Raw genomic sequence first — 26,280 nt, 5'->3', positions numbered from 1 at the left:
CTTTTCTTTTGGTTCACACAAATGTTTTTCCCAGTTTGTTGTATCTTTTTAAACTTTGTGGTTTTTAAAGGCAGAAATTGCTTATTGTATTTATTCACATATGCCTTTTAAAATATATGGGTTCTGATTTTTAAGTTGTCCTTAATGTTTTCTGGTCATCAAGAGTTTATTTTTAACCCCCCCCCCCCATTTTTTTTCCTCTTAGAATTTTACTGGTTCCATTATTTTATGTTTAAATCTTGGCTCCGTCTGGAATTTGTTTTAGTGCAAAGGTATGAAATAAGAATTTGACTTTATATCTCTCCAGATGGTTTTCCAGTTGTTGCCGTTTATGGAGTCGTCTGTCTTTCTCCTGTTGATGTGAATACAATGCCATTATCTTAGCATCATGTATGTACTGGAGTCTATTTCTAGATGCTTTCTTCTGTAATCCTCTTCCCCTTTGGGTATCTTATTTGGTCTTTGGTGGTCTCTAGTGCTTTTTGTCCCAGGTCCTCTTAAATCACAGAACGGAAGTTCCTGCTCTTTCGACTGCATTCTAGACTTTTGCAATGGCTTCGACTTGAATGTAAACTCACGCTTGAGAGGCTGGCTAATTAGAAAGCAGGGTGTGAGGACCAGGAAATTCCTCTCCATCATTAGCCACCATCATACTCCCTCAGGATTCGGAGGCTTCACATTGCTGCATTGGAAAGATGGCATTAAAAGTGAGTTGACCTCCCCTCTTGTGGAGGACTGGTTGATGATAACCATGATAATATCAATGATTATAAACTACCATCCTGGTGGTGATAAGCGCTTTAATGTTAGTTCACTGATTCTTCTAGCAACTCATAAATTATTTAATAGCATGTTTATCCCTATATTACATAAGAAGAATGTGAAGGGAAGTGAAACTTATGAGACAGTATGAAATAGGAAGGGTTTAGACCTAGACAGAACTGATTCCAAAACTAGGACTTTTAAAAAGTTTTTAAAAAGCGTTTAATTTTGTATTGGAGCATAGCTGATAACAATGTTGTGATAGTTTCAGGTGCAGAGCAAAGTGACTCAGCTATACATATACATGCATCCATTCTCTCCCAAAACTTCCCTCCCATCCAGGCTGCCATTTAACTTTGAGCAGAGTTCCCTGTGCTATACAGCAGGTCCTTGTTGGTTATACATTTTCAATATAGCAGCGGGTACACGTCCATCCCAAACTCCCTAACTATCCGTCCCCCTCATTCTTCACCCTGGCAACTATAAATTCGTTTTCTAAGTTCAGTGAGTCTGTTTCTGTTTGGTAAGTTCATTTGTATCATTTCAAAGCTAGGACATTTCTGTATTGCAGAATCTTTGGCACAACATAAGTAATGAAATACACTATGTTCATTTATTGTCTCCTTCATTAATTCACTCCATAATCACTTTGGAACTCTAGGTAGTTATTAACAGGAGTTGGAAAATCATATACCTTTTGTGGCAGGCTGATGACATAGTTACCCAGATGGGGTACAATAGGGAGTGGTGGGGACTGTGGCAAATGGGAGACCATGTGTCATGTCTATAGTTGGTGCCATCCCTCAGCCCAGACCATTTTTGCCACAGAGAAGAGTGAGCTGAGCATTGCCCAATCTTCAGATTCCCAAAAGGAACCAGAAATTCAGATCTTCAAGTGAAATCTAATTTTTAGGTGTCAACAAATTATGAAAATCAATGTATGTCCTTTAAAACTCAGTACTTAATTCTAAAAGATTCCTGTTAGATAGGGCATTAAGCAAATAGAGATATTGATTCAACCAAAATTGACTCAGCAAGGGAAGGGAATGAATTACTGATACACGTACAAGATATGAATGAATCTCGGATAATCTGAGTAGAAGAAGCCAGACACAAAAGAATGTGTTTGGCATACGTCCATTATTTGAAATTCTGTGACAAGTAACATTAACACATGATGAGGGCTAGGATTAATGGGTAATGGAGTGAGTACGCTTTCAGTTGTGGTAGTAACATTCTGTATCTTCACAGGGTTTGGATTAAACTGATGCATGTGTTTGCCAACACTGGGTTCAGGAGGGAAGAGACATATGTATACCTATGGCTGATTCATGTTGATGTATGGGAGAAACCAACACAGTATTGTAAAGCAATTATCCTCTAATTAAAAAGGAATAAATTTTAAAAAACCTAGTGAATGGGCTTCCTTGGTAGCTCAGCTGGTAAATAATCTGCCTGCAATGCAGGAGACCTGGGTTCAGTCCCTTGGTTGGGAAGATCCCCTGGAGAAGGGATAGGCTACCCACTCCACTATTCTTGCCTGGAGAATCCCATGGACAGAGGAGCCTGGCAGGCTACAGTCCATGGGGTCGAAAACAGTCAGACACCACTGAGTGACTAAGCACAGCACGGTGAATGGACACTTTAAAAAGTATATATTTCAATGTATGTAAACTGTATACCAAAATCTATTAACACATATTGAACTCTAGTTAATGGCAATCATCCTGAAGTATTTAGGAGAAAGTATTAACATATGGATGTCTAACTTACTTTGAGATGAACATAAGAATAAGGTGGATTAATGGAGGGATGGATGGAAAGATATGTGATACATCAAGCTTAGTAAAATGTTAATGAATCGGCGGTTGCGGTGTACTTGAAAATTTTCATTATAAAATGCTGGGGCACTTCCCTGGTGGTCCAGTGGTTAAGAATCCACCTTGCAATGCAGGAGACACAGGTTCGATCCCTGGTCGGGGAATTAAACCCTTGTGCTGCATTTACTGAGCCCCTGCTCTGGAACCTGTGTGCCACAGCTAGAGAGCCCACGTGCCACAACAAAAGATCCTGCATGCTGAAACTGAGACCCAACACAGCTAAATAAATAAGTATTTTAAAAATATATAAGAAATGGGAAAGCTAGCAACCCCCCCAACCCAATAAGAAACTATATGTGAGCTTAGTACACACACGCGTGCGCGCACACGCACACACACCCACAGATCCCTGTGGGCTAGACTTGGCTCTGTTCCGTCATGTGTCCTCATCAGCCCATTACATGGTGTTGTCTCTACAAGTTGATTATAAGGAGATCGTTCCTGAAGTAGAGCTCTCCACCTTGCGCGGGGCTTGATAGGTCTGGCATGGTTCAGTGGGTGAAGGTATAAGGAAATCCATCACCTGATGACATCATTAACACTTCTCCAACATGCTCTGTCGGAGATAAAAGTGAGCCTGGCCTCCTTCTCATCAATCAAGGGGCAAGAAGAAAGCCATTCTGGCGACACAGCTCCTTCGTTCCCTCTGCTAATCCATCTTGCTACATCCGTACTCTCTCTATATACGTGACATTTAAATTCAGAGGGGACAAATATTAGACCGGCACAGTCCCTTCATTAGTGAACAGGGTTTCAGACGAGTGTTTGCAGGCTGCCTTGCTGTTCCCAGTGTTGGCTGAGGCAGCATTTCAGGGCAAGGGGCTGTGTGTGGGTTGAATACCCATTGTGTGTCCTTGGCTGCAGCTGGAAAAATAGAAACTACGCTCAAGGAGTGTCAGAGTCTTGGCGGCAGTGCCGGAATTGCACGGAGAAGGGAACAGGATGGCGTAATGTTCCCTCTAAACACGGTCTCTAAAAGCTGCACCTTCGCAATGATTTTAAAAGGCAATCTGTCATCATAAGAAGGGTTGACTATGATGCATATGATTAGACGAAACAAGGGTCAGTTTTGTAAGTACGTGATTGATGCATCAGAGGTCAAACCTGGAGACGTTTCGAGATTGTAGTCAGAGTAGCACCTTTTTATGGGCTCTTCTCTTATGCTAGTTGAATTATTCAATGGGCTATTCACTCCTTCTCCCTGGAGGAGGGTAATGCTTCCTTTTCTCAATGATGTCATACTTTTGACCTCCTTTGGCCAATGAAATGGGAGCAGAAGTGACATGAGTCACTTCCAAGCAGGAGATTTAGGGGCTGCATTTTCTTTTTCCCTCTGCCAAAGCCATGTCTCAGACTGTGGCTGTTCCAGCAGCCTGGGGCCCAGAGAGAAGAGATGTGGAGCAGAGCTCTGTGCTGGCCGCAGTGGATTTATAGGATGAAGGAGATACAAATATTTGTTACTGTCAAGGCATTGGGCAACTGGGGTCATTTGTTACGGCAGCGTCACCTAGCCTACCCTACCCGATGCAATCCCCAGGTAACAAAGGAGGTTCCTGCCCAGATCGTACAGACAGGATCTTCTTGACATGATGACATCTCCACAAAACGTCTGCCTGGTTTTGGAAAAGCGAGGACTACACAGTAGAAATTAGCTTGGATAAAGACAATACAATTTAGATGCAATTACGTGTTGTGAATGTGATTGCTAAGGAAAGAGACCAGGTGGGCTGGTGGAGGTGGGCATGGATGTTAGGGACGACAGAGCGCAGGGCAGTGGTCTAGGGTTCTGGCCTTGAGTTCTGGATATGCTTTTCACTAGCTGTGTGTGTTTAGTCACTCAGTCGTGTCCAACTCTTTGCGACTAGCTCTGTGGCTTTGGACCAAACTCTTGGTGTCTCCAATCCTTTGTGCCCGATAGGTGGAGTTTTTGTGAACTAAGAACTGGGTCGGTTGTAAGGTCTATCATCAGGATTCAGGTTTTTTTTTTTTTTTTGCTTTTCTTTCATCTCCTTTTCCTCTTCCTTTCCTATGTGGTCTGAATAATAATTTGGAGGAATGGTGCACGATCAGGAAGTGTAGCTTATGCCTGGAGATAAGGTTCTAGCCTGCCCTATGGAAGGGCCTTGTCCTCTGAGTTTCCAGCAGACACATTTGGATGGCAGCTTTGCCATTCATTTAGCTGCTTAGACCTTTGGATGAACCAAAGGGAGGTGGGGTGAATACACAGATCTTCCCTCAAAAATTTTTTTTCCTAAATGCATAAAATAGAATAATCAGAATTACAAAGTTTATTGCTGGCAAGACATCTGAAAAATACAAATATGTGTGATAATACACACATTTCTTTATTAGTGTGTTAAATATAACTGTAACTATTGGCAGATCTAATAACTATCGATATTTCAGAATTCTGCTGATCACAAGTAATATTTTTCCATGACTTCAACACTTGTATTGTGATGGGAAAATATCTGTGGTTTCCCTTGGAGACAAAGTCAGAATAAGGTAAATACTATTGTGCTTGGTTGTCTACATTCAGTTGAAGGAAATAAAAACCTTCAGCTAGAGGTCATTGAAAACTTTTTTCTAATTTGTTCCCATTCAAGTTCACAGATTCCCTAAATCCTATTCAGGACACCTTGAGGGTCTGTGGACTTGAGGACAATCTGCATTAGCTTCATTTTCTTTTTTTTTTTTATTTTCTTTTTTAAAATTTATTTTTAATTGAAGGATAGTTGCTTTTTAAAATTTATTTTTTAATTGAAGGATAATTGCTTTTCAGAATTTTGTTGGTTATTTAGCTGCATTTTCTTAAGGACATTATGTCCCTTTTCTGAATCTTAGTGTCCTCGCTTGCAAAATGGGTGCCTTGCCCTTGATATTCTTTCTAAGCATGGGATTTGATAATCCTCAGGTAAGGAGCCCTTGTGGGACTCTGCCTCCCTGGATAATGGATTTCAAGGAGTGACACCAAGGTAAAGAATGAGCATACCCAGGTGCCTCTCCTCTGGCCCAAAGTCCTATGAATTGACAAGAGACAGGGAGAGGAAGACGGAGGATATAAATGAAAAAATATATAAAGCAACAAACCGGAAAAGGAGAAAGAGTGGCATCGGCAAACCAAAATTCTTGAGAAATCTTTGACACATCAAAACACAATCATGCATTTGGAAGAACAGCCATTGGAAACCACAACCTAAAACATACTTAAAAGAGTATCTATTTTTAAGATGCTTGGCACACTGACCTTATGCCAGTCTTCATACCTGGATTATTTGTGTTAGTCTTCATGATGGCCCTTGCATGTAGGGATATCCAAAAATATCCATTTTATGGACAGAGAAACTGAGGCTTAGTGGGTTCAGGGACTTTGCCTGAAATCACACAACCAGAGAGTGACACAGCTGAAAATGTTTGGCTGTGTGGCTTCAAAGCCCATGATCTCATCCATTGTACTCTCCTGGTAGTTAATTGCTGCACTTAATTCATAGGCAGGAAGAGGCTTTTTTTATTTTTATTTTTTCATTATTTTAAGTCCTGCTAGAATCTGCAGGCTTAAGAACTGGGATGAAAATTGTTCTGGCACCACTTCTGGATCTGGAAAATGCTTAAGATCCACCATTCCATTTTAAGGGCAGTGTGGTCCTCATTAACCTGCCTCCAGGTCAGCAATGCAGGAAGGAGCTCTCTAGCTTGGGGGCTGTCAGGGGAACCCACACTTACCCAACCGAAAATATCTGCACTTGAACACAATTAACTCACTGTTTCTCTTCGTCTCTTCTCTGAACACCATTTGCCCTAAAAATACTCTTTGACATTATCCACAAACATTGAAGAGACTTTTATTTGGCCCTGACCTTTGTACAGTTCCTACTAAATGAGCGACAGTGACACACAAATGGGGATGAATTATTTCTAGGCCTGAAGGGAAGTCAAAGTTTCTTTTATTCCTATTGAAAGTTTATTAGAAGGCCAAAGAGCACCAAATTAATTATGGTGCCTCACAGAACGAACCCAGCCAAACTCAAGGGTGCTTATTAAAACCAGGGTGCTCTCCATGGCTGGGTCCCTGGAAATCCCCATAAACTTGGGCTGTTGTTTGAAGTGGAGTGAAAGTCGCTCAGTCGTGTCCGACTCTTTGCAATCCCATGGACAGGGTCCTGCATTCATGATAAAGATGCTATTGCTGTTCTCAGGAGCTCAGTCTAATGAGTCCTTAGTCAGCACCATCATTATCATCGTGGTTCTTGTCATCATTTATTGAATGCTTACTATTTTCCAGGCACTGCACTAAGGGCTTTACATGCATAAATTCAACTAATCCTCATCAGTACTCAATGAGATGGGGTTATTACTATCATCCCCTTTTCACAGTTTAGAATACAATTATAAAGTTTAAGTAATTCACTCAAAGAGTCAGACCCTGGAAGCTGTGCGGCTGGGTTTCGAGCCTTGGCAGTCAGCCTACCGTGAAATCTGTTATTATAGGGCTTATATATGGGCTATAAGACTCAGAGGCAGAAGGAAATCAAGAAAAGGGTGTCTGAATTGGGTCTTTTTTTAAAAACAAATTCAACTTCTTTTTTTTAAAAAAAATTTGTTTATTTATTTGGCTGTGCCAGGTCTTGGTTGCGTCACATGTGATCTTTAGTTTCTCTGGCACCACAACTTGGAAGCACAAGGGAGCTTGTAGTTGTGGCAAGCAAACTCTCAGTTGCAGCATGCAGGATCTAGTTCCCTGACCAGGGATCGAACCCAGGTCCCCTGTATTGGGAGCATGGAGTTTTAACCCCTGGACCACCATGGAAGTCTCTTCTTTATTATATTTTAAAATACTGCCACAATAAGCTTGTTCTATTCTAAAAGTAGAAAAGAGACAGTGAATATGTCTTTCTTTTTCTGCATTTTTTTTTTTCCTTTTCTTTCTGTCCTTCTCTTAGGAAAAGGTCAGATGGGTTCCTCTACACTCTAGGGAGGCAGAACTGGGGATCTGAGTCTGGGTATGTGTCAAGAGACAGAGGAAGGTTGGGAGGGTAGGTGACAAGTCACCATGCTGGGTGCTTTCTGATTTTCCTTATCGTTTTCTCAGCCACCTGGCTGCATAACTGTTGTACTCCTTAAACGTTGATTTTAACAGTGAAGGACACAGAGGTTGAGAGAGGGGGACATCTTTTCACTGAACAACAGAGTGACGGCTGAGCCTGGGTTTGGGGGCAACCCCATCTACACTCCTGGTCCCACCTGGGCTGTCCCCCGGCTGGGACCCCGCTTCCCAGCTCCACCCCTCTCAGGGGCTTTAAATCCCTCAGCTCAGGCTCCTGAGAAGGGCAGTGAGGTCCTCCTTCTCACCCAGACATATGCTGCTGCTTCTCACCATTTCTTCGTCTGCCCTGTGGGCGCCTCAGGGGCCCTGATGATGCAGAAAGTCCCCCTCTGTTGCTTGAGCTCTGGGCCCTCTTGGGTCTTATCAGACACTTTCACCATAATGTTTACATCTCAGCTAAAGAGGGGAAAAAGAGAGCTGTCATCCTCCCAATACACATCCTTGGCTTAGATTCGCCCAGGCAGGGACCATTGCATCTAGAAGTTGTCACAGAGAAAGGAACAGTGGAAGGACCAGAGGATGAAGTGTAGGGCTGCCTGGGTGTGGGAGGAGGGGAGGGAAGCCCCGGCAGCCACTCTGGGGGAATATCCGTTTATTGCATGTGTATCTTCGATGGTGTGTGTTCAGGAGAAATGATCAAACATCTCAACAGACCAGGCAGTGGGGGAACTGAAGAGTGAACAAGACCCGGTGACTCTCCTCTGTCCTGCAGAGCTCAAGGTCTAGTGAAGAGTCTGCCAGGCTCACGGGCCCCCTTGGCAGGGGAAGCAGTACTGGAGGGGAGCAGAGCACTGATTTTGGGGGGGGGACCCTGGTGGGCTGCCATCTATGGGGTCGCACAGAGTCAGGCACGACTGAAGCAACTAGCAGCAACAGCAGCAGCTTAACCCCGGGGAGGTGAGGACAAAGACCTTTCCTGACCACATTTGAGAGTAGTTCCTCTGAGTCTTCTTCCCCATGAAGCCTCAAGACTGACCTTGAACTTGAACAAGCTTGACCTTGGACTTGAATCAGCATCACCATAGTTTTTCTAGCAGTTCATGGCTGCACCCTGGGATGAGTCTAATCTTCCTTAAAGTGCTGCCTGAAGAAAACGTAAGGATGTCCACAGAACTGGTTGTTCCAGTCAACCCCTGAATATGGAACCCCTGCCTCTTTGGGAGGCTTGGAGCCTAATTTCCAGCAAACCCAGATGGCTCAGATGGTAAACAATCTGCCTGAAATGCTGGAAACCTGGGTTCCATCTCCGGGTGGGGAATATCCCTTAGAGAAGGGAATGGCTACCCACGGAGAATTCCATGGACAGAGGAGCCTGGCGGGCTGCACGCAGTCCATGGGTTGCAAAGAGTCGGACAGGACTGAGAGACTAACACACACACACATCCCTCCCTCCCATTTTTTGGTGACTTCACGTCCCTGTCTCTGTAAGATCCTTCCACTCCTCCTTCTACTCCCTCATTCTCCCTTTAGAGATCCACTCATCTCTGCACAAATCTGGATGGAGGCCTGCTCTTTTTCCTACTGTTTGTAGTTACTGAATAAAATATACTTTTGCTGCTTCAACTAAGGTCTGGCTGTTTCTGTTTGGTGGCGGGAAGCATGATCTGGCAGGATGCTTGGAGAAGGGACGCGAAACTAGGGCATAGGGGTGAAACTTCTGCGGAAGGAGTGGTTTGTGCAGCTGATACACGTGGTTCAAAGAACTGGGCCAAGTTTGAGGAAGGTGGAGAGCAAGTTGGAAAGGCGGCTGACCCACTAGCAGAGTGGAGGTGCACGTATTTTTGGGTGACACTTGGCGTGCGCCTTGGTGCAACTGTGTTTCCATAAGAGACCATCTTGGCTGGAGAAATGGAGACTGCTTTAGACTGCAGCGAATCCAGGATCAAGTCAGGATGTCCAGCGGCACTGGATAATTGATGGTCCCCCCTCTGCCTCCTAGCTTTCTCTTTTCCGGAGATCCTTTGTGCCGTTGGATGCCTGTCTCCTCCCTGACTCTTGAGAGGTGGAATTGTAAATATTGTGGCCCCTGGATGGGGATATTTGGGAGCCAAGAAGTCTTCCTTCCTTGTGAAAGTGTTAGTTGCTCAGTCGTGTCTGACTCTTTGCGACCCCATGGACTGTAGCCAGGCTCCTCTGTCCATGGAATTCTCCAGGCAAGAACGCTGGAGTGGGTAGCCATTCCCTTCTCCAGGGGATCTTCTTGACCTAGGGATCGAACCTGGGTCTCCTGCTGTGCAGGCAGATTCTTTACCGTGTGAGCCACTGGGGAAGGCTTCCCTCCTTGCAGCACACCCCATGCCTGTACAAGTGCTAAGTAAGTTGCTTGAGTCATGTCCCACTCTATGCAACCCTATGGACTGCAGTCCACCAGGGTCTTCTGTCCATGGGATTCTCCAGGCAAGAATACTGGAGTGGGTTGCCATGCCCTCCTCCAGAGCACATCCCATGGTATTGTTCATGTTTGTGATTCAGCTCCACCGGAAGTTGGTATCTTCCATCTGTAACCCCTTTAGCTTTCCTGAAACAGGATTCAGGTCTTCCCATCCATGAGTTCATCCTCTCCCTCTCGTCCTGTTCACCATGCCACCTGCTGCAGGGATGCCCTGAGGACCCCGTCAGTGTGTTGTTTGTGGAATGCAGGGCACTGGAAGCTGCTAATTTCCCTTCTCTCCTTGGAGAGTTTCTGTACAAGGCTTCTCTTGATATGCCCAGCTCTGGGCTATGGTAGGTCTTTGGATGCCCAATGTTATGGTGTTTGACTTGATTAAGCTTTTTTAAAACTTTTATTTTATATTGGATTATAGCTTATTAACCTAGACAATATATTAAAAAGTAATGATATGACTTTGCCGACAAAGGTCCCTATAGTCAATGCTTTTGACGACTGGAAAAACCAATGCTGGTTTTTCCAATAGTCAGGTATGTATGTGAGAGTTGGACCATAAATAAGGCTGAGCGCTGAAGAACAGATGCTTTCAAATTGTGGTGCTGGAGAAGGCTTTTAGAGTCCCTTGGGCAGCAAGGAGATCCAACCAGTCAATCTTAAAGGAAATCAGCCCTGAATAGTCATTGGAAGGACTGATGCTGAAGCTGAAACTCCAGTCCTTTGGCCACTTGGTGTGAAGAGCTGACTCATTGGAAAAGACCCTAATGCTGGGAAAGATTGAAGGCGGGAGGAGAAGGGGAGGATGAGATGGTTAGATAGCATCACCGACTCAATGAACATGAATCTGAGCAAATTCCAGGAAATAGTGAAGGACAGGGAAGCCTGGTGTGTTGCAGTCTATGGGGTTGCATTGAGCCAGACATGACTTAGTGTCTGAACAAATAACCGATTAACAGTGTTGTGGTAGTTTCAGGTGGACAGCAAAGAGACCCAGCTATACATCTACATGCATCCATTCTCACCCAAACCCCCCTCCCATTCTGGCTGACATATAAGATTGAGCAGAATTCCCTATGCTATAAAGTAGGACCTTGTTGGTTACACATTTTAAATATAGCAGTGTGTACATGTGATACCAAGCTCCCTAACTATTCTTTCCCCCCATTCTTCCCTCCTGCCAACCATAAGTTCATTCTCTAAGTCTGTGAGTCTGTTGATTAAGCTTCTGTTGAATTTCTTACTGACATTTTCAGGCACATATATTCCTACATTTAAGAAAACCAGTTTTATGAAAGTTTGAGCACGTGGAATTGACAATTGGCCCTAGCACTTTTTTTTTTTTTTCACACACACCAGAAAGTTGGGGGGACTGGAGCACATTTTTATAAAGTGGTCCCTACTGGCACAGTGTGCTTCTGGTAGAGCAAGCAATTTTCATATAAATGAAGAAATAGAGCTGAACTTCAAATTTTGAAAATGGAGTTTCCAGGAGATTATGTGATCTGGGAGATCATATTGCTTCCCGAAGAAGGTAATACTTGCCTGGCATGAGAGAAAAGAGATTTCATGCGAAGTGCTGCAAAGCTCTGAAAACTCTTCAAAAATCATCTGTTGTAGCAACACCACCAACAAAAAGCCTGAGACTTGGCCACTGTGGTATTTTTTTCAATATTGAATTGCTTTTTTTTTGTTGTTGTTTTGTCTCCAGGGAAAACCTATCTACAATTGTATAAGAAAAGGCTATGAAAAAGTTGGATTTACTTTACAAAATCACTTTCCTGAAATATATCTACCTGCTAAGGCAACAAGATGCCTTCTATGGAGATGAATAAAAATCAGATGCTCCAAAGTCAGAATTCTTGCAATGGTCTAAAGTACTGTCATTTGATTGTCACTTCTTCTCCAAGCTGTTCTGGGGACCCAAGGTGGATACTGGGGCAAACTTCAAGGAGATGTCCCATTGTGAACATCAAGGAAACAGCTGGTCGTGTTTGGAGATCAGTTGCTAAAAATACCTCCATATGCTGAGGCCAGTCACCCATGGTGGGAACTTGTCAGATTTCTCTTCAATAACTCCCCAGCTTGAAGTGTGCATGTGACAACTCCAGACGCTCTACTAATGGTCCGAGATATAACTGGGAGGAAACCGGGATCTTCATCTCTGGCGCCCCCACACGGATGGAATGCAGTTCTGAAGATGGTATTGGTCTCAGCTGAATATTGCTTCCGCAGTGGCTCAAATGGTAAAGAATCTGCCTGCAATGCAGGAAATCTGGGTTTGATCCCTAGGTTGGGAAGATCCCCTGGAGAAGGGAATGGCTACCCACTCCACTATTCTTGCCTGGAGAATTCCATGGACAGAGGAACCTGGCGGGTTACAGTCCCGAGGGGTCACAACTAACACTTCCACTTTTCACTTGCACTTATGTCGCCCATTGCTCCTCCCTGAAGTTTCCAATACAATTTACGGCTCATGTGAAGCTCATAAAACTAAAGCTAAGCAACAGTGAGAATTACAGGATCTAAGTCCAACGCCATTTTGGCATCACTGACCCGATGGACATGAGTCTGAGTGAACTCCGGGAGCTGGTGATGGACAGGGAGGCCTGGCGTGCTGTGGTCCATGGGGTTGCAGAGTCAGACACGACTGAGCGACTGAGCTGGACTGAAACAACAGTGAGCATTACAGAATCTAATCCCAATGCTATGACTTAGATTTAAGACCATTGTGGGATTTTTTCTTTACTTCATTTTCAGCTAGGATTCCACTGGCTGGTGGACTTGCCACGTGGGTTCTGTGTTTAGCATCTCACACACCATCCCCTTTCAACCTAAAGGATTCAGTGCCTTTGTTACATCCTTTTTATAGATGAGAAAACTGAGGCACTTAGAGATGAAAGATGTCTGCATTTCCACCAGGAGTCAGGGATCCAGCTGCGATGGGAACACATCTCTGTCTGATGTCACAGCTGCAACTTTTTTTTTTTGGTGGTGTTTTTTTTTTTGTTGTTGTTGTTCTGTTAAATAAGATCAATAACTTTATTATTTGTGTGAAAGTGTTGCACCCATATTATAAAAATTCAAGCCATTGGAGAAATATACAGAAGAAAAATAAGTTACCTTGTTTCATCCTCTCTAGAAAAACATAATTTAGTGACTATCATTCTAGGCATCTCTCCACGTATATACACAGACATCAGGATAGGGAGGTCAGTGCAAAGATAGATGGAAATTATTCTGCTAAGTGCGAGCCTGCTCTTCACCTTATTCATAACAAAAATAATTACTTTAACTTTTACCTGAAGAAAATTAAATGGAAATGGAATTTGAAGAAATTGTTAAAGCTTAGACAGCAAATCCCTTCCCAGAAATAATTCTCATCCCAAAATCATTCCTCTAAAGTGAAGAAGCAAATTATGGACTCATTTCATGGCTAGAATCTTTGTTTTTCAGCAACTTGTTTCACTTTATCAAGGTTGGAGAAGGAAATGGCAACCCACTCCAGTATTCTTGCCTGAAGAATTCTGTACAGAAGAGCTTGGCGGGCTATAGTCCATGGGGTTGTAAAGAGTTGGACACGACTGAGTGACTATCACTCACTCACTCCTGTAAAAGGCGAGGAAATAGCCTGCTCACATTCCTCTTGTCTGTCGTTCCCAACCTCATGGTTTTAATTATGTAAAATATGTGCTTACATTTCGAAGGTCATAGTGTTGGAATTAAATTCTGTAATTCTTGCTGTTATTTAGCTTTAGTTTTAGATTTAAACAACTCTATGCTTAATCCCAGGTGTGTCCTTTCTTGAGCTCTGTTGATTCATTTCATATTTGAATACGTTTCATTGTGAAGCTTTTTTTTTTTCCTAGAGAAACTCAGAGGTGTTGTATTCTCTGAACTCTTGTAGGCTTGATTTCTACGACTTTCTTTTAAGATAGGATTTTATTGAGATGTAGTTTTAGTCCATAGAATGCACAAGTCCTAAGGGTACAGCTCTTTTGAGGGGACTTTTGTCAATTGCTTCATGGGGTGTGTCAGCTACAGATTGGCACTTGCCAAGGGCAGTTGCTATCTGCCTCTGCCTGAACCCTGTGCTGCGGCCACTGTTACCTTCAACACCCCCGAGGGAGTTCAGGGTGGAGAGTGAGGCACTCTGCCCCAGAGCAACTGGTGAAATAGGATCTTCAGATAGATATTTTCAAGCACTGATTTCATGATCCCAATCTTTGCATCTCTTCATCTCTAGAAAAGCACCAAGTCTCTTCCTGATGGCATCAGCTCCTTGCGACTAGCGGAAAGCCTCTTGTAAAGTAAGCCCATGATTGCTTTGAACTCCCCCTTCACCAAAGTCTTCTATATTGATCTTCGCCCCTTTACCTCTTTGGAGCAGTTTCTCTGAGTTATCTGAGGTCCTGTCTCCTGGGCTGCGGCCCTCATTTTGCTCCAAATAAAACTTTACTCACAGCTCTCACGTTATGCATCTTTTTAATCGACAAAAAATATACTGCCCATATTTCAAGCATCCAGTGGGGCGGAGTCTGGTGTGATGAAGTAACCAGTGAAGCTAAAGCAAACCAAAGATTAAGAGACAGTGTCTGTAGCCATATACCCGACAAGGGGTTGATATCTAAAATGTGTAAGGAACTCATGCAACTCAATAGCCGAAAAATCAAAATATTCCAATTAAAAACTGGGCAAAGGACCTGAATGGACATTTTCCTAATGAAGACCTACAGATGGCCAACAGGCATCTGAAAAGATTCTCAATATCACTCATCATCAGGGAAGTGCAAATCAAATGATCTATCACCTCACACCTGTTAGAATGGCTTTTACTCAAAGGATGGTTGTTGGTTAGACCTTAAGTCATGTCCGACTCTTTTTGCCACCCCATGCACTGTAGCCCGCCAGGCTCCTCTGAGTGTGGACACATGCATCAGAGAGTAAGTACTCTATTTTGTCTGATTTTTTTTACTCAGCATAATTATTTTGAGATTCAGCCCTGCTGTTGAGTATAACAATAGTTCATTCTTTTTGCTGCCGAATGGTCTTTCATTGCATGGATGTACCATGATTAGTTTATCCATTTACCTACTGGGCTTCCCAAGTGGCACAATGGTAAAGAATCTGCCTGCCAATGCAGGAGACACAGGAGATGAGAGTTCGATCCCTGGGTCAGGAAGATCCCCTGGAGGAGGGCATGGCCACCCACTCCTGTATTCTTGCCTGGAGAATCCCATGGACAGAGGAGCCTGGTGGGCTACAGTCCATGGGGTTGCACAGAGTCGAATACAACTGAGCACGCATGCACTAAATAGCCAATTGATGGACATCTAGATTTTGGCTGTTACAGATAAAGCTGCTGTTTCCATCTGTGTACATTCTTTGGATGGTTGTATATTTTCATTTCTCTTGAGTAACCTGGGTGTAGAATGGGCTAAATCATCTGTTAGATGCATATCTGAATTTTAAGACGCCAAGAAACTGTTTTTCAGAGTTGTTGTAGCATTTTAAACTCACCAACAGTGTATGAGAGTTCCCGTTCCTCTGCATCTTGTCAGCTCTTAGTATGGTCAATCTTTTAAATTTTAGCCATTCTAATAGCAATACCTTGTGGTTTTAATGTGCATTTTCCTAATGACTAATGATATGGAGCATCTTTTCATGTGCTTGTTGGCATCCATGTATATTCTTTTCTTCCATGCCAGATATAATAGCTTACATCTGCTATCCCCAACCTCCCACTCCATCCCTCACCAAACCTCATCCCCTTTGGCAAACACAAGCCTGATCTCTATGTCCTTGAGCCTGTTTCTGTTCGTGGATAGGTTCATTTGTGCCGTACTTAAGGTTCCACATATAAGTGATGGCATCTGGTATTTTCCTTTCTCTTTCTGACTCGCTTCACTTGGTAGGATCATCTCTAGTTGTGTCCATGTTGCTGCAAATGCCATTATTTCATTCATTTTTTTTAATGGCTGAGTGGAATTCCCTTATATGTATGTACCACATTTTCTTTATTCATTCATCTGTCAAAGGACATTTAGATTGTTTCCTTGTCTTGGCTATTGTAAATAGTGCTGCTCTGAACATTGCAGTGAATGTATGTGTTTGAATTAGAGTTTTGTCTGGATATATGCACAGGTGTGAGATGGCTGGATCATACAATGGACATGAGTTTGAACAAACTCCAGGAGATGGTGAAGGACAGGGAAGCCTGGCGTGCTGCAGTCCATGAGGTCACAAAGAGTTGGACACAACTGAGCAACTGAACAACAACAGTGGTAATTCTATTTTTATTTTTCTGAGGAATTTCCATACTGTTTTCTATTGAGGCTGAACCAACTTACATTCCCACCAGCAATGTAGGAGGGCTCCCTTTTCTCCACGTCTTTTCCAGCTTTTGTTGTGTTGGTAGAGTTTTTACTGATGGCCGTCCTCACTGGTGTGAGTTGGTACCCCAGTTTTGATTGGCATTTCTCTAATTATTAACGATGTTGAGCATCTTTTCATGTGCCTGGTGGCCATTTGTATTTCTTCTTTGGATAAATGTTTTATTTAGGTCTTCTGCCCATTTTTTTCGGAGAAGGGGATGGCATCCCACTCCAGTACTCTTGCCTGGAAAATCCCATGGACGGAGGAGCCTGGTAGGCTGCCGTCTATGGGGTCACACAGAGTCGGACACGACTGAAGCGACTTAGCAGCAGCAGCAGCCCATTTTTTGATTGGGTTGTTCATTTTTTGTCACTGAGTTGTATGAGCTGTTTATATATTTTGGAAATTAAGCCCTCACTGGTCTCGTCGTTTGCAAATATTCTCTCCCGTTCTGTAGGTTGTCTTTTGGTTCTGCTTCAGGTTCCTTTTGCTGCACAAGAGCTTGTCTTGTACGCTTGATTAGGTCCCGTTTGTTTTCTTTGTTTTGTTTTATGCTTTGGGAGACTCACCTAAGAAAACAAGTTATGTCAGAGAATGTCTTGCCTGCGGTCTCTTCTAGGAGTTTTATGGCGTCGTTTCTTAGGTTTACGTCTTTAAGGCACTCTGAGTTCGTGTTTGTGTATGGTGAGGGGGTGTGTGCAACTATATATGTCCTTTATTAAAATGTCAGTTCAAATGTTTGGCTTATTTTTCAAAGTGGGTTGTTTATTTTTCTTAGTTTTGAGCTTTGAGCGTTCTTTGTATAACCTGGACAGAAGTCCATGATCAAATATATTTTCTACTGTGGCTGGTCTTTTCATGTTCTTAACAGGGTCTCTTTTTCTAATTTTTTAAAAAAATGGAAATGTAGTTTGATTTATAATATGTTAATTTCTGCTGTACAGCAAAGTGATTCAGTTACACACACATAGGTATTCAGTTACACACACACACATATTCTTTTCTGTATTCTTTTCCATTCTGGTTTATCACAGGATATTGAATATAGTTACTGTGCTCTACAAGACCCTGTTGCTTATCCATTCTATTTATAATAGTTTGCGTCTGTTGATCCCAAACTCCCAATCCTTCCCTCCCCCACCCTCTTGGCAACCATGTTCTCTGTGTCTGTGAATCTGTTTCTTCAATAATGTCTTTTGAAGAGTCAAGATTAAAAAATTTGACAAAGTACATACTAGTCATCAAATTGTTTTTCTTTTATGGATCATGCTTTTGGTGTTACATCTAAGAAATGTTTGCCCAACCCAAAGTTACAAAGATTTTATTTTATTTTTTAAGGATAAAGCTAGATTCCACTAACTTTCTTCTAAAATTTTTATAGTTTTAGATTTTACATTTAGTCTGTAATCCATTTTGAGTGAATTTTTGTATATAGTGTGATGTGTTCATCTAAGTTCTTTTGAGGGTGAATAGCTACCCAGTTTTCCCATAAATGTGAATTAGGCCAAGTCTTCTATATGCTTATTAATTTCCTTCTACCTGTTGTATTAATTTTTGAGAGAATCTCTGGCTATAGTTTAAATTGTCTATTTTTACTTGCAGTTCTATCAGTTTTGCTTCACATATTTTGAGCTCTGGTTTTTTTTTTTTTTTTTTTTTTTATTTTTTATTTTTTTTTTTTTTTTTTTTTTTTTTTTTTAGATATTTGAAATACAACTTTATTCTGATTCTAAACGAAAAGGAATGGGAATGACAGTAACAAACAAGATTCCACCTCTCAATATTGTCATGTGACTATAGCAGTCTTATATTTGAAACTCAAGGAGGAAACAACTGTGTTCCAAAACACCTAAATATGCAGGTCCAAAAAATGAAGGTATTTTTTTTTAACTGCCACATTCACTCCAAAGCCCATCCATCTCCTTCAGCATCCAAAGATTAAGCACATGTTCTGCTTAGCTATATAATAAAGTGGCAAACACGCTGCACCACTGACATCACAGGACAGTTGCCTATAAAACTAGACTTCTGACGCTGGGCCCCAGCTTCACTTTCTCACAGGTCATCATCTTCATCCGGGAGAGCAGTTGTCTGAGCAACCTCTAAATCGTGCTCGTACTGTGCTGCCAAGGCTGGGTCCATGACCACCTCTGGCGGGGCAAGAGCAGGCATGGCGACAAACTCCAAGTTAGGGTCTCCAATCAGTTTTCTAGCAAGCCAGAGGAAGGGCTTTTCAAAGTTGTAGTTACTTTTGGCAGAAATGTCATAGTACTGAAGATTCTTCTTTCGGTGGAAGACAATTGACTTTGCCTTAACCTTTCTGTCCTTAATATCCACTTTGTTGCCACACAACACAATTGGGATGTTCTCACACACTCGTACCAGATCTCTATGCCAGTTAGGCACATTCTTGTAAGTAACTCTTGATGTTACGTCAAACATTATAATGGCACACTGAGCTTGTATATAATAACCATCTCTCAGTCCACCAAATTTCTCCTGACCAGCTGTATCCCATACATTGAACTTAATAGGTCCTCTGTTGGTATGGAACACAAGAGGATGGACCTCAACACCCAAGGTAGCTACATACTTCTTCTCAAATTCACCAGTCAGATGACGCTTCACGAATGTAGTTTTTCCAGTACCACCATCACCAACCAGAACAAGTTTGAACTGAACTTGGGGTTCTCCTTGGGCAGCCATCGCGATGTTACTTCCAGAAGCGTCTCCGCGCCCGTCTGACTGAGCTTTTTTTTTTTTTTTTTTTAAAGCCCACCTTTCTGACCATCCTGGGGGTCAAACTAGACCAGCATGGGGCCTTTCCTGTGACCTGATGATACCCTTGGATTTTGTCCTTCTTAGAGACGATTTTTTAATTTTTGGATAAGTCTTTCACATCTGTAACCTTTATTTTCAAGGAAATTGGCTTCCTGCTTGATGTCTGAGGAGGCATGTGCTGAGACTCAGCCTCCCCCCAGATAATGGTGATAATGACAATAGCAGCTCCTGGCTGCCAGGTGCACTGCCTACATTATCTCCAATCCTCCCAGCAGCCTTGCATGGTAAATATTATCTCTATTTCGCAGATACATTTTATTTATACCCCGCCACGTTTTAGGAAGGCTTATAGAAGGCTTTATAGGGAGTTATAAAATACAGTATCATCACAAAAGGTGAAGGTAGAAAAAAGTTTCTTAAAAGCAATGCAGAAGTGGCATCTCCTAGCCTTTAAGAATCTTGCCTGCAACCGCTGAAGTGTTAGGTAGAATTGCGATTTGAACCTGGCTCTTTCAGCTGCTGAGACTCTGATGTTTATACTCAGCCAGACTAAGAAACAAGAAGAGGCAGACAGGTGCTGGGGGTCAGTCCTCAGTGGGGACAGTCTTGTCATTGTTCAGTCACTCAGTCGCTTCTGACTCTTCGTGACCCCACGGACTGCAGCGCACCAGGCTTCCCTGTCCTTCACCATCTCCTGGAGTTTGCTCAAATTCATGTCCATTGAGTTGGTGATGCCAGCCAACCATCTCATCCTCTGTTGCCCCCTTCCCTTCTTGCCCTCATCAGTCTTTTCCAGCATCAGGGTCTTTTCTGATGAATTAGTTCTTCGAATCAGGTGGCCAAAGTATTAGAGCTTCAGCCTCAGTCCTTCCAATGAATATTCAGAGTTGATTTCCCTTAGGAATGACTGGTTTGATCTCCTTGCAGTCCAAGGGAACCACAAAAGTATTCTCCAGCACCACAGTTTGAGAGCATCAATTCTTTGGTGCTCAGCCATCTTTATGGTCCAGCTCTCACGTGACTACTGGAAAAACCATAGCTTTGACTATATGGACCTTTTTTGGCAAAGTGATGTCTTTGCTTTTTTGTACGCTGTCTAGGTTTGTTGTAGCTTTCCTTCCATGAAACAAGTGTCTTTTAATTTCAAGGGGAGGCTGACATAGGGCTGATTTGGGGGTAAGAAGAGAGGGTTAGGGGAAATAACATACAATTGGAGACTTTTTGGTTGATACCTGCTATTATTGCTTGGCCTTTACCCTTTCTTTGATAACAGAGCTGCTTTTGGGAAAACCCATTCATTCCATGTGGACTGGATGTGGTTGTTCCCCAGGCTGAGGTGTGGGCATGAGACCTGGGCCTGGTCGATCAGAATACTCTACTCCTGTAGGGGCAGGCACGTGGTCAGAGAGAAACCAGAATCTGTCCTGGGCTCTTCATCCAGAGCCAACGGGGAGGATGCTGTCTTCCCAGCTTGGTTCTGAAACAGAGTGGGGCCCTCTGGTCCTTGTCCCCCACGTCCTCCACCTGCCTTTTGTCTGTGGAAAAACTTTAGCCCAAGCATACGTTTAATCAAAGAAGTGAGAGCGTGCAGAAACAACAGAAAACAACACAAGACCAAATTATATTAGTTTAGTCAATAAGTATAATCAAGGACCTTTAGCTCCTCTTCAAGGGCTATAGGTAATATTCTGAGCCATATCCCTTGGGCTGTCTTATAGATGCTGAAACCTCACCAAGTGGAAGAAGCTAACTACCTGATGAGCAGACTGTAGTCATGACGTAAGCTGCCACGATTCTGAGAACTGGCCTCAAGAAATGTAGACAAACCGACCCTGGAACTGAAGATTAACTATACTTAAAACAATCAAGATGGTGCTGGTCAGACCACCCATGACCAATTTCAAGATGATGGTCAGAGCTGACTGTGCTGTTTCTACATGTAGCCCCTCCCTCTGCCTATAAAAGCTGACTTCCCCTGGGAAGTCAGCCTTTGAACTGTCGTCCACCCTCCCCCAAAGTTGCCAGCATCCCAAATAAAGCAAACTTTATTTTCCACCCACCTGGCCTCCTTATTGGCCTCTAAATGGTGAGCAGTTGAACCCCATTTTCGGTTACAGTTCCACCCACAACCATGTGAGTCCGGGGCTTCTGACAACCATCCTGCATTCACATGGAGAAAGGCTGTCTAAGAGATGGGGAAAGCCTGAGCAGTGGTGGCATACGTTGAAACCACAGATCCAGCCTTGCCTGAAGCCTGCTCTTTTACAGCAATTGCTGTGTTTCCCACATTCGTTGGTGGCTAAGTTAATATGAATTGGGTTTCTGTTACTTGTATCTAAAAGGAATTTCCTATAGATCTGAAACATGATGGAAATTAACTAGGGAGACACTGGGAGGAAGAGTGTTGCAGGCAGAAGGAACAGCATGAGTGAGGGGCTGAGGCGAGAGGAAGCTGGATGCACTGAGGTGAAGGAGGTCAGTCCAGACACTTGAAGTGGGTGAGGTGGACGGAACTGCACCATTGGGCTGGTGTACTGCATGTCGTTGTCTGGATGAGCAATGAAGGGAGTTGGCGGAGGTTCTGGGTTGAATAGTACTCCCCTCAATTCATAACCGTATGGAACCTCAGAGTGAGACCTTATTGCAAATAGAGTCTTTGCAGATTACTTTGTTAAATGGAGTAGCTGCTGCTGCTCAGTTGCTAAGTCATATCCAACTCTTTGCGACTCCATGGACTGTAGCCCACCAGGCTCCTCTGTCCATGGGATTCTCCAGGCAAGAATACTGGAGTGGGTCACCATTCCCTTCTCCCGGGGATCTTCCTGACCCAGGGATCGAACCTGGGTCTCTTGCATTGCAGGTGGATTCTTTACTGTCTGAGCCACCAGGGAAGCTCAAGGTATGAATACCATGGATAAACACCCCAGCTTCCTTGTCCTCCGATGGGATGACTCTAAGGCCTCATCACTCTCTGTGGCCCAGAGGGCAACCTGCTCGTTTTAAAAAATATTTATTTATTTGCTTGACTGTGCCAGGTGTTAGCTGTGGCATAGGAGATCTTTAATCTTCGCTGCAGCAAGGGAACTCTTAGTTTCAGCATGTGGGCTCTAGTTCCTTGACCAGGGGTTGAACCTGGGCCCCCTGCTTTGGGAGCGTGGAGTCTTAGTCACTGGACCACCAGGGACCAGTGCTGTAACCTGCTCATTGACATGTCCTATGCTGGCTCTTTCCCCTTCTCCCTCTCTCTCTTCCCTTCTCTTCCTGGGATCACTTCCCAGATCAACTATTTATGCCCAGATCCTTGTCTTGGGGTCTACTTTGTGGGAATTCAAACTAAGACAGATGCCCCTTAAGCCAGTGGTGGCCTACTGGACAAGGGCTGGAGATGAAGATGGTGAGGTTGGCAGGAGACACATTACGAATGTCTTCATGGCCAGGTGGATGCATTTGGGCTTAATCTTAAGTGTTTTGGGGGAGATGGAAGCAGGGAGTGATGTCTGATATTCATGTCTCAAGGATTCTATTGGCAGTGATCCATAGGGCAGTAAAACAGTTGCAAGGAGATGGATTGCAGTGGTCCTTCTCCTTGTTATAATTCAGGATCTGAGGCTGAACTCTCCCCTGGGGATAGAGTGAGATGCACAATAGGATGGGCAAGATACAATTGTCTCCCCATGAATCTTGGGGACCTCTTGTTATGCTGTAACTGTCTTAGTTAACACTCAATTGCCGAGTAATTCTCATTACCTCTTCTCATCGACAGACAATGAACAGCTGTCAAGCTTGTCTTACGAAACAAGACAATTTCTTCCCCGTTAATGGAGCTCCGGATCGGAGTGAGGGGAGGAGCACGCGCTGCCGTAATGGAGTATTCTGGCTGTGTCTCTGCCTGCCCTGCTTGCCAGTGAGCAATCATTTCCTCGTGGTCCTGGGAGGAAGTGGGGAGAGGGGGCGAGGCCGAGGTGACTTTCTGGACCTGTTTTCCACTCTGCTTCCCGTTCCTCTTTCTGAAAGAAACCTAACTGCAGCCTCTTTGGAATTTGTGTATAATCTGCATTTGTAATTTTATGGGCTATGAGGGGGACTCTCTAACCTGAGATTGTTATGTGTTATGTGCAACCAAGTGGGAAAAGGTTTGATCCCGAGTTTAAATACTAGAAGAAGGAGGGAAGATCTTTAAGCTGTAGACAGAATGCCAGGCACATGGAAGGCACTCGGTAAATCCATCCATTCCTCTCCAGTCTCTGTTCGTTCCTGTCTTCTCCCTCCCTCCCTTTCCTCTCAACCTTATGTTTGATACCAGAATCACGTTTACAATATGTGCATTAGATGGTGTCCAGACTTGGTCTGAATACTGCCAGTGACAAGGAAGTCATGACTTCTCATTCTGTTTCAGTTCAGCTCTGGCAAGGAGAAAATTCAATTTTTAAATTGCTGATGTGAAAATTATTCCTCTGTACCTCCCACCTCCTGGGTCTAACTGAGCCCCCGCAGTGTTCAGTCACTTCAGTCGTGTCTGACTCTCTGTGATCCTGTGGACCATGACCCGCCAGGCTCCTCTGTCCATGGGATTCTCCAGGCAAGAACACTGGTGGTGGGGGGTGGTTGCCATTTCCTCCTCCAGTGATAAAGTTTGAAATGAGTGAAGTGAAGTTGCTCAGTCGTGTCCGACTCTTTGCATCCTCATGGACTGTCGCCTACCAGGCTCTTCTGTCCATGGGATTTTCCAGGCAAGAGTACTGGAGTGGGTTGCCATTTCCTTCTCCAGAGCTCCCCCAGTAGCCTCACAAAATAACTCTTATCTTTCTTCCACATGAGTGCTATTCAGATATCTGAAGATAGTGCTTACACCTTTGATTTTTTTTTAACCTGAAAGAATAAAGACAGGGCTTCGTTGGTGATCTAGTGGTTAAGAATCCTCCTTGCAATGCAATGATTTGATCTCTGGTGCAGGAAGATTCCACATGATGCTGAGTAACTAAGAGCTTTAGAGCCTGTTCTCCCAAGAGAAGCCACTGCAGTGAGGGGCCTATGTACCCCAATGAAGAGTAGCCCTGCCTCACCGTGACTGGAGAAAGCTCACATACAGCAATGAAGACCCAGCACAGCCAAAAAATAAAAGAAGTAAATCTTAAAAAAATCTTAGAAAAACATTCATCAGTCTTCCTATAAACAAGTTCCAATAGTCTTTATCTCTTTGAAACGGTGGCCTTGACTTCAGGTGTGAAAACCAGGCCTGGACTGTCACCTCCCTTTCCCTGAGCAATAGACCTCTATTGATGCAACCCAAGATAACATTAAGTCTTAAAATTTTTTTTTCATTTTTAATATTTTGGTGGCAGCTACTTTATATGGCTAGCTCATGTTTATCTTAGCACTGACTAACTCTTAAAAATTTTTTTATTTACTTATTTTTGGCTGTGCTGGGCCTTTGTTGCTGCTAGAGGAACTCTAGTTGTGGTGAGCAGGGACTCCTCTTTGTTGCAGTTGAGGTGCACAGCCTTCTCAGTACAGTGGCCTCTCTTGTTTCAGAGCACAGGCTCTAGAGCACACAGACTTCAGTAGTTGTGGCACATGGGCTTAGTTGCTCTGTGGTGTGTGGGATCTTCTTGGACTAGGGATGGAACCAGTGTCCGCTGCACTGGTAGGCAGATTATTAAGTACTCACCACCAGGGAAGTCCTGACGAAGACTCTTAAATCAAGAGCTGAAAAGACAAATACTGTCAGAGGCTGAATGGGTAAGGCAAATGAGTGAAACATTCTGCGTGAGGCTTGAAGTGAACAGAAGAGTTCATGCCACTTTCAGAGCAGACAGCAGCTCTCCTTTTCAGCTGATTTCTGTCCTGCAGGCCCTGCAGGGTGTATGTTCAGCATTAAAAATGAGAAGACTCCACATAAAAATCCAGACTTGAAACTTAAGAAAACCAGCCCCAACGATCTGGCAATCTTGGCTGCATAGTCCAGTGTGGCTGGAGCTGAGCTGTAGCTGCTGGAGGCCTTTGGGCAGTCTTGCAGAAGCAGCAAGAGGGCGCTGGTCCACTTTCTACATGACCATGTTAACAATCTGTTGAAGGGGTGGGCCAAATGGTCCCCAGGAGGGCTCAGATGCTCTGCCCCCTAACATCACTGATGGAAGCAAGGTAACAAGGGGAGAGGCCCTGTCCAGGGTATTTTGGAGTTGTAGCATCTTGTACTTTACTATGAGAAATACTGCAAGCTTGGTACTTTATTATCTCTGGTGAAAAGTGGAAGAGGAAACATGATAAATGCACCTATGAATATAGCCCATAGATCTGGGGATTTCCTTGGTGGTCCAGTGGTTAAGAATCTGACTTCCAATGCAGAGGATACATGTTCAATCCCTTGTTAGGGAATTAAGATCCCACAGGCAAAAGAAAAAAAAATCCATACAGTTAGGGAGAGATAAGTATCTGGATGGAACAGGAAAGGGGAGGAATTAGGGGTGGAGTGGGGGAACTATTTAGATGTAGTGGTCCGGGAAGGCTGCTCTGACAACATGACTTTCAACTGGAGACCTGAATTAAGGGAGGATAGCAGGGGATGAGAATGTTGAGGCAGCAGGTGCAAAGGTCCTGAGGTCAGGATGCTCTTTATGTGTTTGAGGAGCAGTGAGGAGCCTGGGAGTTGGTGATGGACAGGGAAGCCTGGCGTGCTGCAGTCCATGGGGTCGCAAAGAGTCAGACACACAAATGAGTGACCGAACTGAACTGAACTGAGGGGCCTGGGACTGTGGAGCAGAGTGAGAGGTGGGGCAGTACCAGAGGATGAGGCGGAGGCGGTGGTGGGGCTGAGTGGTATAGGGCAGGATAGGCTGAGGGGAGGTGTTGAGAGTTTTAAGTGCAATACCAACATCCAATACATATTTATTGAGCTCCTTCTATAAGCCAGTCACTGCGCAAGATGTTAGAGACAGTGAATGAAATGGATAAAATTTGCCCTCATGGGGCTTAAATTCTGGTGTGTGTGCATGTGT

General features: G+C 43.7%; 1 protein-coding gene across 1 annotated transcript; it reads right to left on the bottom strand.

The window, feature by feature from the left end:
- Positions 1–18,206: 18,206 nt before the first annotated feature.
- On the bottom strand, positions 18,207–19,248 carry LOC128068590 (GTP-binding nuclear protein Ran). Its single transcript, XM_052661703.1, has one exon. The coding sequence runs from the start codon at positions 19,208–19,210 to the stop codon at positions 18,560–18,562; it is 651 nt and encodes a 216-aa protein (XP_052517663.1). The 5' UTR covers positions 19,211–19,248; the 3' UTR covers positions 18,207–18,559.
- Positions 19,249–26,280: the final 7,032 nt, after the last annotated feature.

This window comes from Budorcas taxicolor, chromosome 2 (genome assembly GCF_023091745.1).
Source record: "Budorcas taxicolor isolate Tak-1 chromosome 2, Takin1.1, whole genome shotgun sequence".
In the NCBI taxonomy this organism is placed as follows: Eukaryota; Metazoa; Chordata; class Mammalia; order Artiodactyla; family Bovidae; genus Budorcas; species Budorcas taxicolor.
This window is presented reverse-complemented; position numbering and strand designations above follow the sequence as displayed.